Raw genomic sequence first — 11,670 nt, 5'->3', positions numbered from 1 at the left:
TTGCATAAAGCCAATTAAATTAAGAAATCTGATGCAACAACGACAACGACGATACTTGTTCCTGCCGTAAGACGCTAGTTCTCGCTGGTCTTTTTTATTTTTTGTTGTTGCTTTAGAATAGCAGGACTTGCTGGTAGAGCGTAAGCAATGACAGCATGAATCAGCAAACACTCTACGCCGTTGTTGTGATGAGTTTTATTTATCATACACATACCTACATACAGATATACTTATATTAACATGTTTGTGTGTGTGTGTGTGTGTGTGCGATTGGACATTTGAGTGTCGTGGCAATTGGCATTTTTGCGCAATAAACATTGGACCAAGTTATTTAACATAAATCGCACTGCTACCAAAATACGTGGCTACCGCGAGCCTTAACTTCCAGCACGCTGACATGCTGCAGGCACCCGAGTGGCTGGCAAAACTCTAACCCAACTGAGTGGTTGCATTAGGAAATCGCCAGAAGTGCAGTCGCAGCCAGTGCACAGCGGCACCAAGTTGGTGTGCTTGTTGTTTTTCTTTTTTTGTTTTCATAAAAATCATTTTCATTCAGTAAAACCGAGAGTTTGCACAGGCTTAACTTGCAGGCTGGCTGCTGCAATCGTACGGGGTTTTGCAAGCGTTCGTCCCTACTTTTGTCCAGTGCTACCTGTGTATATGTGTTTGTGTCTCTCCATGTGACAAACAACCTTATGGCTCAAGCTAGTATTGCTGCAGCGCAACCACACTACAACAGCCATGTGGTAGATCACGACCGAATCGACAGCAACCGCCAGAAGTACGTTAATAAAGTTTGCACCATTTCAAGAAAGCTTCCCAACAACAGTTAATAGCAACCAGATGAAATGGCACAGCAACTGGAAACGGTAAGCAATTCACACCTTTCATGAAGTGCGCGCTCCTGCCCTCCCGCGCCTGTGTCAACCAATTGGTGAATGCCAATTCAGACGGCTTGTTGATGACACCACTACCACCAGCACCGTCACTATTTCGCGGCCACGTTGCCACCTCTTGCTCGTCTACATATACATATCTATATATAAATGTAGCTATAGTCGTATAAAGGAACGAGCCACAAGCTATCAGCGCTGCCTCCTCGTGGGGCAGCAAACAGTAGCTACCTTCTTTGATTTTGGTTGTTGTCATTTCGTTTCGTTAACTACACTTTGTGCTACAGTCATCGTTGTGCATTGTTGTTGCTTGGATTTTGTTCGTTCAACGTGGTAGCGGAGTTGCTCCTGCTCCGGCTGCTGCTGCTGCTGCTGATTTTCACAAAGCGATATCGCGTACACAAAATGTTAATGAGCAATTTGAGATGGTGCGAAGCGATTTCATTATTTACGTTTTTTGCATGCACACATACATACTTACATATATGCATACTTGCATTTATATTTTTTATTTTTTTAGTTGGGTATTGAAGAAATATTCGCATTTTTTGCTTGTGTTGACCGAATAAGTTTGCATCCCATAAAGCTTAGGTGTGGTGTCTTACTCCTCTACTTCGACCATACTGATTTGCCACAGCAGCAGGGACTGACACAACACTTGGCAGCAAAAGCGACGCACTTTTAATGAGAGCGCAAACAATTTTAATTAGAATTTGCCAAATTAATTGTTTCCTGCCCAAATATCTACGCTTCTATTGGGCAAGGTTCAAAAAGGAAATCATGGTATGTTTGAAAATGAATGCAAAATATGCTGTCAAAGAATTGACAAATTTAAATGTGGTAAGTTTTCAGAGTGGAAATAAAAAAAATTTGAGTTTTTAATACATCGAATGCATTTTGTGTATTTCGAAATTATTAAATATAATGTTAAGTATTATCAAAAATATATACTTACATCTGGCACGGTTTAAATATTTGTCTTATTTTCTTTGTCTGCTTTAAAGAGCAATGTGCCGCACGCTTGAAATACATACATATATATCTTCCATAAGTGTCAAAAATTTCAAAAACTTGTCAAAATGTAAAAACAAACACGCAGCATCGTACTATTTCGTGCGTTAGCGTTAATAAATGACGACTGGCTAATAATTACTTTTAAGAAACTGCTGAAATATATTTTATATTTAGCGTTTTTGTTTTTATATTTGTGTCCGAAACCAAAGTCGGCACTAAGTGGAAAGTGGAGTTTTCTCCTAAAATTGGTTTTAAGAACAAATTGTTCTCGTTAATTTGGCTATTGATTTAAATTAGATAAACCAAGAAAAACCGTTAACTTCGGCTGCGCCGAAACAATAATACCCTTTATAAAGAAAAAAGTTTTCTGTACAAGGACTTGATTTTGATTGATTACTTTGTATGGCAGCTATATGCTATAGTGATCCGATCTGAACAATTTTTTCGTATATTGTACCGTTGTTTTGGATAAAAATGGATGGCAAATTTCGAAAAGATATCTTGTGAAATAAAAAAGTTTTTTATATGAACTTCATTTCGATCGTTCAGTTTGTATGGCAAGTACATACAAATGATCAGCAGCTTGAGAAGAAAAGGACGTGAGCAAATTTGAGATCAATATCTCAAAAATAGAGGGTCTGCTTCGCGTATATACAGACAGATAGACGGACATTGAATAGGGTATGGGTATTCGACGTTTCCTTCTGGGTGTAACAAACTTCACGGCAAACTTAATAGGGTATATTATCCGGTAGGGTATATATATCATCCGATCTATACAATTTCTTCGGAGATTGCGTAATTGTCTTAAATAATAATCCATGCCAAATTTCGTGAAGATACCTCGTCAAATGAACGAGTTGTCCATACAAGTACATTATTCCGATTGTTCAGTTTATATGGCAGCTATATGCTATAGTGGTCAGATTTCGGCCGTTCTAACAAATGAGCAGTTTCTTAGTGAGAAACAGGGGCAAAATTTCAGATCGATAGCTTAAGAACTGAGGGACTAGTTTGTATATACACAGACAGACGGACATGGCTAAATCAACTCAGCTCATCATGCTGATCATGTAGGTATGTATATATTTTATAGGGTCTCTGACGTTTCCTTCTGGGTGTTACAAACTTCCTGGCAAACTTAAAAAATTGTTGGTAGTCTACTTTAGTGAGAACACAGTTATAGAATGTTTGTGAATTGAGGTTAGGATATTGTTGAAGTGCCAGTAGTCCATTCACGTTTAATAATCGACTAATAAATCAAAGAAATTTTGCTTGTAAGTTGCCGTGTTAGCATTAATAAGATAATAGTCGAAAAAGCTGGACTTCTCTACTTTATACTACTTTATCTCGTTGGCGACCACTGTTTTATACATATATATGTATGTATGTAGCTGGAGCAGCCTTCAACCGCTAATGACTCGCAATGCATCATAAAACTGTCACCTGCCCACTGTGCATAATAGTGGTCGCCTACAAATATATTAATACTTATTTGCCCAGAATGGGGGAAACCAAAAAGCATTCACGAGACTAGCATAAATTAAAGTGGCTAATGATTAATTACCATTGCCATTTTACCACTTTTGTGGCAAATAACTTTTGCCGCATTCGGATCGTGCGCGTAGCATTGGTCATAAAACAGCGCAGCACAGAAGCAGCTAATACCCGAACGGGTGGCAACCCAATACAAAGTTAATGCAAGCCGAATGGTAAGACGGACAATTTGATTAAAACATAAAAATGCACATAAAAGTTGTAGCTTAAATTCATATTTTTAAACGTTACAACAACAATAAAATTGGCAGCATAAAACGAAATGAAGTAGAGTGAAAGCAGAAAAATAAGTAAAAAAAAATTAAATATGATTAAAGAAAATACAACAACGCGCGCAAACAAAAAATAATGAATAAACAACAGAAACCCATTAAGTTTGCGAAGCAGAATGTTAACTACAAATTTTACTTACTAACAAACAGCGTATTCAGCGCAAGCGATAAAGCTAAAGTAGGGTGCAGTCTCGACTTCTTTCTCTTCCATTCAACACATTTTTCTTATTCATGCACTTAATATGTGATATTCTTCGAGGACATCTGACGTTACGATCAAGGATCAGTTGCAATGTAAGTGCTTCATTGCTACGTGTTTATATACGGATGTACATATGTACATATGTATATAAGTGTGTTTGTCAGTGCATAGAATTTTTCATTAATGTCACAGAGCATTTTGCGCTCCTCCTCTACTTGTAATGAGTTTCCAAGAAATTGCACTTTAATTAAACGACAACAATTAGTGTACGGAATTTGACATTCAGCCGTCAAAAGGGTATGAACACAGCAGCATGTCGCATGTCGTTAATATAATTACGTGTTTGTATGACATATAATGCAAAAACGTTATTAGCAATGTCTGTCTAAGCTAAAACCATTATTTACAACATTATATGGAAAATATCTAAATATTTATAGCTCAATTTGAACATAAATTAAAAGCTTAATAAATAAGCTTACTATTGCAATATAAAAATATGATATACTAAATAATGCAATAGTTTGCTGAAAACCATAACGACCAGACAAACCAATCGCTGATGCTTACTAAGATTATTCATTTATAAGCTTTATACTTGAAAAAAGAGTCCTCAAGAATGGTGTATTTACCAGCAGGATGCGGAGGCTCAAACCTGCGGCGGCAAATTTTGAAAGGCGGCAGATTTCGCTCATAAATTTTGTATTTATATTCACATAATTAAAACAAAAACAAAAAAAAACGTTATTTTCGGCTGCACCGAAACTATAGTACCCTTCATATATACAAAAAAATTCCATACAAGAACATAATTTTGATTGGTCAGCTTGTATGGCCGATCTGAATAATTTCTTCACAGATCGTAAATATACTATAATATAATATGCATAATTGAGATCTTCTTACGAAAATGTAGGTATTCGTCTCAACAACACCCTGTCGGCTTTTTAGCAAACTAACGGTTTTTATAGGAACTCCTACGTTAATAAGTTCCAAGTTAAGAAATATGTGTTTCGCTTCAATTTTCGAATGAGCAATTGATTATATTCTTAAAGGTTTTAGTAATTATGTGGTACAAAAATAAATGTTATACCTATTAAAGAAATTTATCACACAAAGGCCTTGTGACATTACTTTACTTTCGCAAAATGTTTTAGCTTCCCTTACCAAGCCAAGAAAGACTTTCAAGTTTTATATGTTTGCACAACTGTATATACTTGTACATACATCTGTGTCTATACAAATTTGTGTGTATAGGTATTGCTAATTAAAGTCTGTAACCCCTTTCATTCAACGCTTCTTCTCATTCATTAACTCATTTTATGCACAGTTCGTTAATTTTCTTATCGCTAAATTTGCAAATGTTCTGCATAAATATGACAGAACATAAGTGTGTGCGTATTTTTGAATATTTATAGCAAACAAGTATATACTTGTAGATGTAGGGTCGCTTCGGAAAACCTTATAACAGAGGAGAGAGAATAATACAGGTGCAAAAATCAATATTTATTCTTTCCATTGTTAACTCGTGCATAGCTCATTTAACATTCAATTTCTTCTATGATTTTTTTGTTTTCAATTCCAAAATATCTTCGGTTCGCATCTTACCAAAAAAAATTACATGTCAGCTTCATCAGTACTTAAAGGTTTTTAGTTATTACATCATTTTAACCTCTTCAAGTAATAGGTATGCCAACAGCTTAATAATAATAGTCAATGAATCTAATATAACGGTAAGGACATCCCTGGTATGTATGTATGTCAAAAAGTTACCAAGTCGTTCAAGAACTGTGTAGCGAATGCTGCATGCACAGATTTAAGTGGACATTGAGAGAAATTTGACTTGCATTAATAACCAGACGTTTACAAAGACAGCGGAAAAATAAAAAAAATTGGATGAGTAATCATTTCACAATCTAAATTCCTTTTATCATTGATAGAACACTTGATCTGATTAATATATCCGATATATTCTTCAAGTATTTTGTTTCTATTTTTAAAAGTCACACAATATATGCTGGTCACAAGTCACAACTTACTGGTATCACAGGGAATTAGGCATGAAAGAGACGCTGGAATATATCCTATTCTTCTGCCCAGTATTATCTAGAACTCAATGCAGGAGTAGAATTATAAAATCGCCATTTTTAATCGTGGTGAAGTTTTAATAAATTTTGATAACTTATAACGATGCTATAAAAATTACAAGTAAAGTAAAATATTCAAAAAGTAAATACAAATTTTGGGAACCAAAAACTTAATTATCAGTATGATAAAACAAAAAATGCAAGTAAAATTATTTTTTAACAAGATAAGATCAGTTAATGAAAATGTCATCAAAAAAACGTTAATATTTGCAATCAAACTAGAAATAATTGCATATCAAGTGAATGATACATTGTACAAAAATGTCTAACTCCTATTTACGATCCACTCTTCTTTTGCAATCATTCATACTATTTTCTTCTTTTTAGGCATTTAAACGACGTTTCTTGTCAGCAGATTTAGACTTAGAAATTTTACATTCAAGTCTTATCGAACCAAAAATATTTGAACCAAACCAAAGATGTGCTTGCGCCAATTAAGTATAACGTTTAGTCTTCGTTGGTACAGAAATTTGAAAAATAAAATTGAATAAACACATTATGCATATTAAAAATATAAAAAATAACCAAAATGAGCTTACGAAAATTGTCGAAATTGTTGAAAATTGTTAATTACGTTGAGACAACAAACTGGACGGCGTTATCAATGGCTCCTCTGTACCTTCCGATGGTGCGGGCGATCGAAACACGCACGTTGTCTCTCTGTGGCATTTGATTTGACGACGTGATATCCATGTGACAATAAGGAATATCACAAAACAGATTAGCACATAAATAGCTACTGTTGCGAGAACCTGCAAAATGATTATAGCACCAACCTTTTACATAAAAAATTGCAGTTTATTCTACGGAATAATGCGTTTTTCGCCAAGCGTACTTACTACCACTAGGCCCTCCAATATGCCCTTCAACCAGTAGGGTATATAGCTGTTATCGGTTTTTACGCCGACCATTGGCTGTGGATTTGTAGCGCTATTATCTGGATCGACGAAATTTGATTGAGGATAAAAGTTGAATTCATCATCAAAAGTATCTGATTCGCGTTTGGCGCTTGCATGTTGCGTTTTTTGTTGCTGCTGTTGTTCTTTTCGATATTTGGCCGATTGTTTTTTCTTTTTGGATTTTTTTCCATTTTGTTTCTGTTAAGTGTAAAAGAAAATAAAAAATAAAATAATAATACGAAAGCAATGTACATAATTTAGTCACAAATGTTTTTAATAATAAAAATTAATCAATAAAAAAATAATTTAATTATCACTATTGTGAAGGCCCCGGCGAGATTCGAACTCACGATCTCCTGTTTACTAGACAGGCGCTTTAACCAACTAAGCCACGGCGCCATTGTCAAATCATTCACTAAACACTTTTATATACACAAGACCACTGAGCTTAACTTTAGTTATTTTTCTACTCAATAGGGTAACCAATACACCTTTTTAAATAAACATAATTTTTTTTCTAAATTTGTGTGCTTACTTTGAAACATATTACAAAATGAAATAAATTATGCACTTTAACCAATTGGCGGCATTATTATATATATGTATGAAAAACTCACCCTTTCTTGTTCTTCTTCCTCGCATTCGTCTCTGAAATCACCACTTTGTATCTTTTTTCTATCTTCTTCGGTAAAAAAGTTTTCAGGAATCAAACATTCATTGTTGTAATAATCATAGCGCTTAAAAATATTAAAACAAAATAACATTGTTTTTTAATATGTACATATACATATATGTATATTCATATGTATGGTTCAATAAATTTGAAATACCATATTTGGTTTATCACAACGTGGTACCGGATCGCAATGCTCTGTAGTTTTATTATAAAAACTGCGTTGTCCGAAATAACGTTCCTGGCAATTAACGGGTGTGCAATTATTCAAGTATTCCTTATCCCAATTCTTACAATCCTTATAGTCAGGCCCTTAAATATTTGAACAGATATCAAAGGCATGATGGAATAGAGAAATGGGCATATTTGAACTAACTTTTTCTTAGCGTATGACAATCGGGATCGAGCGTAGTAAAACGAGTATCGAAATGTATAGTATGTTTATGATGCTCCTCTATGCCACGAGCATTTTTCGATGTAACAACAATGGGACAAAATCCTACTCGATTGTACAAAGACTTTTTCGTTTCGTTTTATAATTAAATAATATTATATAGAAATATATAGAAATTTAACAATCCTTACAATTGTTGGCCATATCAAAGATATAACTTCAGCAGCTCCTGCTTCGATATGCCCAAAGTTTCCACCTACTACACGCCCAGCCTACAAAAAACACATTTATTTCGTTATATACATATAATATAAATTATAATTATTTTATATCATATAATAGAATTTATCATAGTGTTAAATACATATATATTTACTTTTTTCATAATTTCATTTTCGGTTACATTTACACAACAAGTGGCATCAGAACGTATGCGAAATTCCAGCGTTTCTCTATCTTTACACGGTGAATTTACAACAGTTAAATCTATAGCAAAAAATTAAATAAATTCCTTGTGTACTTATATAGATACTTATTTTCATCACAAAATTATGTACATATATAAATTGCATTAATACTATAATCTAGCAAATCGAAAGAAAATATTAAATTCATGAACAAGAATCATAACAAAACTTACCAAATATTAGTCCAATGTCGTTCGGTTTAGGTATACGTACAACAATTTTATTAATCACAATTTTGGCAAACGCCGTAGTTGTTATCAAATATATTAGCAACAAAAGATTGCCGCAATTCATAGTGCTATGTATATAGAAACGAATAAAACATATAAATAATTGAACTGTAAATAGCTTACAATCAGAGAATGTTAATGACATCATTAACATTCTCTGGCCATGTCGCATGAAAAAGTCACCTTATAGAATATATAAATGGCAACAACCTATTGTACTGAGGTATAAAATAATGCAACCCTTAAATTAATCATCTGTTTCGTTATTGTTTTTAATTTGTTGCAAATATTAGTTGTTTTTAAGTTTACGAATTTGGGACTAAAAGAACAAAACTAAATTATATTAAACTAATATGGATTCAGAATTAACATTTAGAGACTATACATTACTTAAAAATTTAAAATTTAACGATGAACGAGTATCAACTGTAACATCTCGTGAACAGGTGAGTTCCAGACAAGCTAATATTTACAAATCTGTTCAAAATTTCTATACATACATATATGTATTTTAGCAAAAGACCGAGAATTCTATAGAAAAATGTTTCAGTCGCTTTCAACAAATGCAATACCTGGATCCAAAAGTAAAGAAAATTCATCGAGAAGATCATCAACGCTATCTAGAGTCAATGCTGCGTAGGCTCCCCTTACACTATGAATGCCTTGACAGTAGTAGACCATGGAATGTTTATTGGATATTGCAAGCAGCTCATTTATTAAATTTCACCTTTGATGATGAAACACTGGAGCATGTGGTTGAATTTCTAATCAAGTAAACAGTACAAAACCACATTGCGTACAGGTTTAAAATAATTAGCAAAAGTTTAATTTTTAATAACCAGATGTCGTCATCAAAGAGGAGGATTTGCAGGTGGTCCCGGTCAATACCCGCATTTAGCTCCAACATATGCCGCAGTGAACAGTCTATGCTTAATAGGCACTTCGAGTGCGTATCGTGCAATCGATCGTGAATCTTTGATGCAGTTTTTATTCTCTGTGCGTGAACCAGATGGCTCCTTCAGGCTACATGTTGATGGCGAGACGGATGTAAGAGGTGCTTACTGCGCTATCTCATGTGCTAAACTGACTAATATGCCTGAAGAAGTTATCAAAAAATTATTTGATAAAACAAGCGATTGGATTGCCCGATGTCAGACATATGAAGGCGGTTTTGGAGGTGCGCCCGACCTGGAGGCACATGGAGGTTACACATTTTGTGGCATCGCAGCTTTGGCATTGCTAGACGAAGGTCACAAATGTGATATTGAACAACTCCTGGTAAATATCAATCTAATCTAACCCTTGCTTCTGTGTTATGTCTAAATTTCTTGCATAGAAATGGAATCTGCAGCGTCAAATGCCTTTTGAAGGCGGATTTCAGGGGCGAACAAATAAACTAGTAGATGGTTGCTATTCGTTTTGGGTTGGTGCCACAATACCAATAACTCAAGCCTTTTTATCCCAAGAAGGTAAAAATCTAGCTTCTATACAAAAAATAAATAAATAAATAAAAAGAAAAATTACATTTTACAAATTAATCATTTTCTTCTCAGGTGGATCTATTAAGCAGTCATTATTCGATACAAGTGCTTTACAAGAATATATTTTAGTTTGCTGCCAAAAAGCAAATGGTGGCTTGATTGACAAGCCGGGCAAGTACGTATTAAACATATATTCTCTTATAATAATATAATCTTGACGCGCCCTAAATTACACTAATATTAAATATAATTCAATTTCAAATCGAAATAGGCCTCAAGATCTCTATCATACCTGTTATACGTTAAGCGGCGTTTCAATTGCCCAACACTCTGAATCGTCGCTGAATCCTCAAGTGCTAGGCGATCCGGCGAATGAACTTTTACCAACGCATCCGCTGTTTAATGTTCCACCAAGGGCTGTTGCCAGATCATTAGCCCACTTTGACCTACTGAATGACAACTTCAAAGATTTAAGAACTCCTTCAAGTTGTCAGCATGATTCAGATGGAAATCAATATAAAAATGATTGTGAAAAATCATCGATTGAAAGTTACATGGATGTAGAGGGAGGTGTAAATACTACTGAGGAAGAAGAAGCTCAAATATCCTCTGTTAGCTCGTCGATATCGAATTGATGAAATATTTAATATTATTATTCTGTACATTTAATAGGAGCGTGAAAACAACATTTGTTGAAAGTGCAAATACAATTTTACCAAATCATAAAATTGTAATGTAAAATTATTTTGTGTCCGAAAAGTTATATATGATGTATGTTTCCTGAATGTGAGTGTCATAAATCTGATTCCTCACAAAAATAAAAATGTAATATATACAAGTACATGAACTATCCGAAAAATTTGATGGGAACAATCCCATAATACACTTACCCTCGCTCGCAGTACGAAACTGGTCCTTTAATAAAATATGTATGTATTCCAATGCATTGTATGAATGATATTTTTTCTAATGTCTTTAAATAAATGTCAAGTGTCTTTAAAAGAAAATTCATTGAAATGTTTCAAATAAAAGTTGTTTTAACCTTTGATATTTTCCCCAATATATCAACCATATTCAAACTTAGTACTTGATAAATCTACTTCCGCTCCCTACAACGAAAGGACTTTTTTGATTGACGATTTCTATCATTGCATAGGTTTATGGAGGGTCTACCAACAAGAACGACGTGATGTTAAAATGAAATAAAACACTCAAATTTGGTCAATATGGTTTTTTTTTGTTATGCAAATAATAAATGTCATTTATGATTTGAACAAAATGTCGTCCAAATGGCCACTACGGCTGCATATGCATATCTCCACCCGTTTATTCCAAATTTCGATCACCCGGTGCAGCATTTCGGCAACTTTATATATATATATAGTTGTTATAGGGCCTCAAACCTTTCCTTCTGGGTGTTAAAAACTTCCTAGCAAACTTA

At 34.2% G+C, this 11,670-nt stretch overlaps 2 protein-coding genes and 1 non-coding gene across 4 annotated transcripts; 1 reads left to right on the top strand and 2 right to left on the bottom strand.

Moving 5' to 3' along the window:
* Nucleotides 1-5,978: 5,978 nt before the first annotated feature.
* Nucleotides 5,979-11,439, bottom strand: LOC106627695 (uncharacterized). Of its 2 annotated transcripts, none has more exons than XM_036377964.2 (10): nt 11,120-11,439; nt 8,692-8,816; nt 8,428-8,537; nt 8,243-8,323; nt 8,034-8,175; nt 7,815-7,969; nt 7,602-7,721; nt 6,925-7,182; nt 6,625-6,861; nt 5,979-6,537 (listed from the first exon to the last, which is right to left on the bottom strand). In XM_036377964.2, the coding sequence occupies exons 1-9, from the start codon at nt 11,239-11,241 to the stop codon at nt 6,652-6,654; spliced, it is 1,323 nt and encodes a 440-aa protein (XP_036233857.2). In that variant the 5' UTR covers nt 11,242-11,439; the 3' UTR covers nt 5,979-6,537; nt 6,625-6,651. The 2 variants fall into 2 exon arrangements, with proteins under 2 accessions (XP_036233857.2, XP_036233858.2); XM_036377965.2 differs by having other exon boundaries at nt 6,625-6,837; nt 11,120-11,438.
* TRNAT-AGU (transfer RNA threonine (anticodon AGU)) lies at nt 7,310-7,383 on the bottom strand. Its single transcript has one exon. It is a non-coding gene; the product is annotated as a tRNA-Thr (tRNA).
* On the top strand, nt 9,019-11,240 carry Fntb (Farnesyl transferase beta subunit). The gene is made up of 6 exons (XM_014247874.3): nt 9,019-9,194; nt 9,264-9,520; nt 9,591-10,026; nt 10,085-10,217; nt 10,302-10,404; nt 10,501-11,240. Exons 1-6 carry the CDS (start codon nt 9,102-9,104, stop codon nt 10,862-10,864), a joined length of 1,386 nt encoding a protein of 461 aa, XP_014103349.2. The 5' UTR covers nt 9,019-9,101; the 3' UTR covers nt 10,865-11,240.
* Nucleotides 11,440-11,670: the final 231 nt, after the last annotated feature.

Source organism: Bactrocera oleae, chromosome 2, assembly GCF_042242935.1.
Source record: "Bactrocera oleae isolate idBacOlea1 chromosome 2, idBacOlea1, whole genome shotgun sequence".
Classification (NCBI taxonomy): domain Eukaryota; kingdom Metazoa; phylum Arthropoda; class Insecta; order Diptera; family Tephritidae; genus Bactrocera; species Bactrocera oleae.
The sequence above is the reverse complement of the archived record's forward strand: the minus strand, read 5'-3'. Positions and strand labels throughout refer to the sequence as shown.

What these genes read in the sequence shown, in the direction of transcription:
- LOC106627695 (XM_036377964.2), bottom strand. Translation starts at nt 11,241, where the DNA reads ATGAATTTTCTTTTAAAGACACTTGACATTTATTTAAAGACATTAGAA. An exon ending in GTTTCGTACTGCGAGCGAGG is followed by an intron (nt 8,817 to 11,119) that starts GTAAGTGTATTA and finishes CTATATACATAG; the next exon opens with CACTATGAATTGCGGCAATC. An exon ending in TATTGGAGGGCCTAGTGGTA is followed by an intron (nt 6,862 to 6,924) that starts GTAAGTACGCTT and finishes TTTATGTAAAAG; the next exon opens with GTTGGTGCTATAATCATTTT.
- Fntb (XM_014247874.3), top strand. Translation starts at nt 9,102, where the DNA reads ATGGATTCAGAATTAACATTTAGAGACTATACATTACTTAAAAATTTA. An exon ending in CTGTAACATCTCGTGAACAG is followed by an intron (nt 9,195 to 9,263) that starts GTGAGTTCCAGA and finishes TATGTATTTTAG; the next exon opens with CAAAAGACCGAGAATTCTAT. An exon ending in AGCCTTTTTATCCCAAGAAG is followed by an intron (nt 10,218 to 10,301) that starts GTAAAAATCTAG and finishes TTTTCTTCTCAG; the next exon opens with GTGGATCTATTAAGCAGTCA.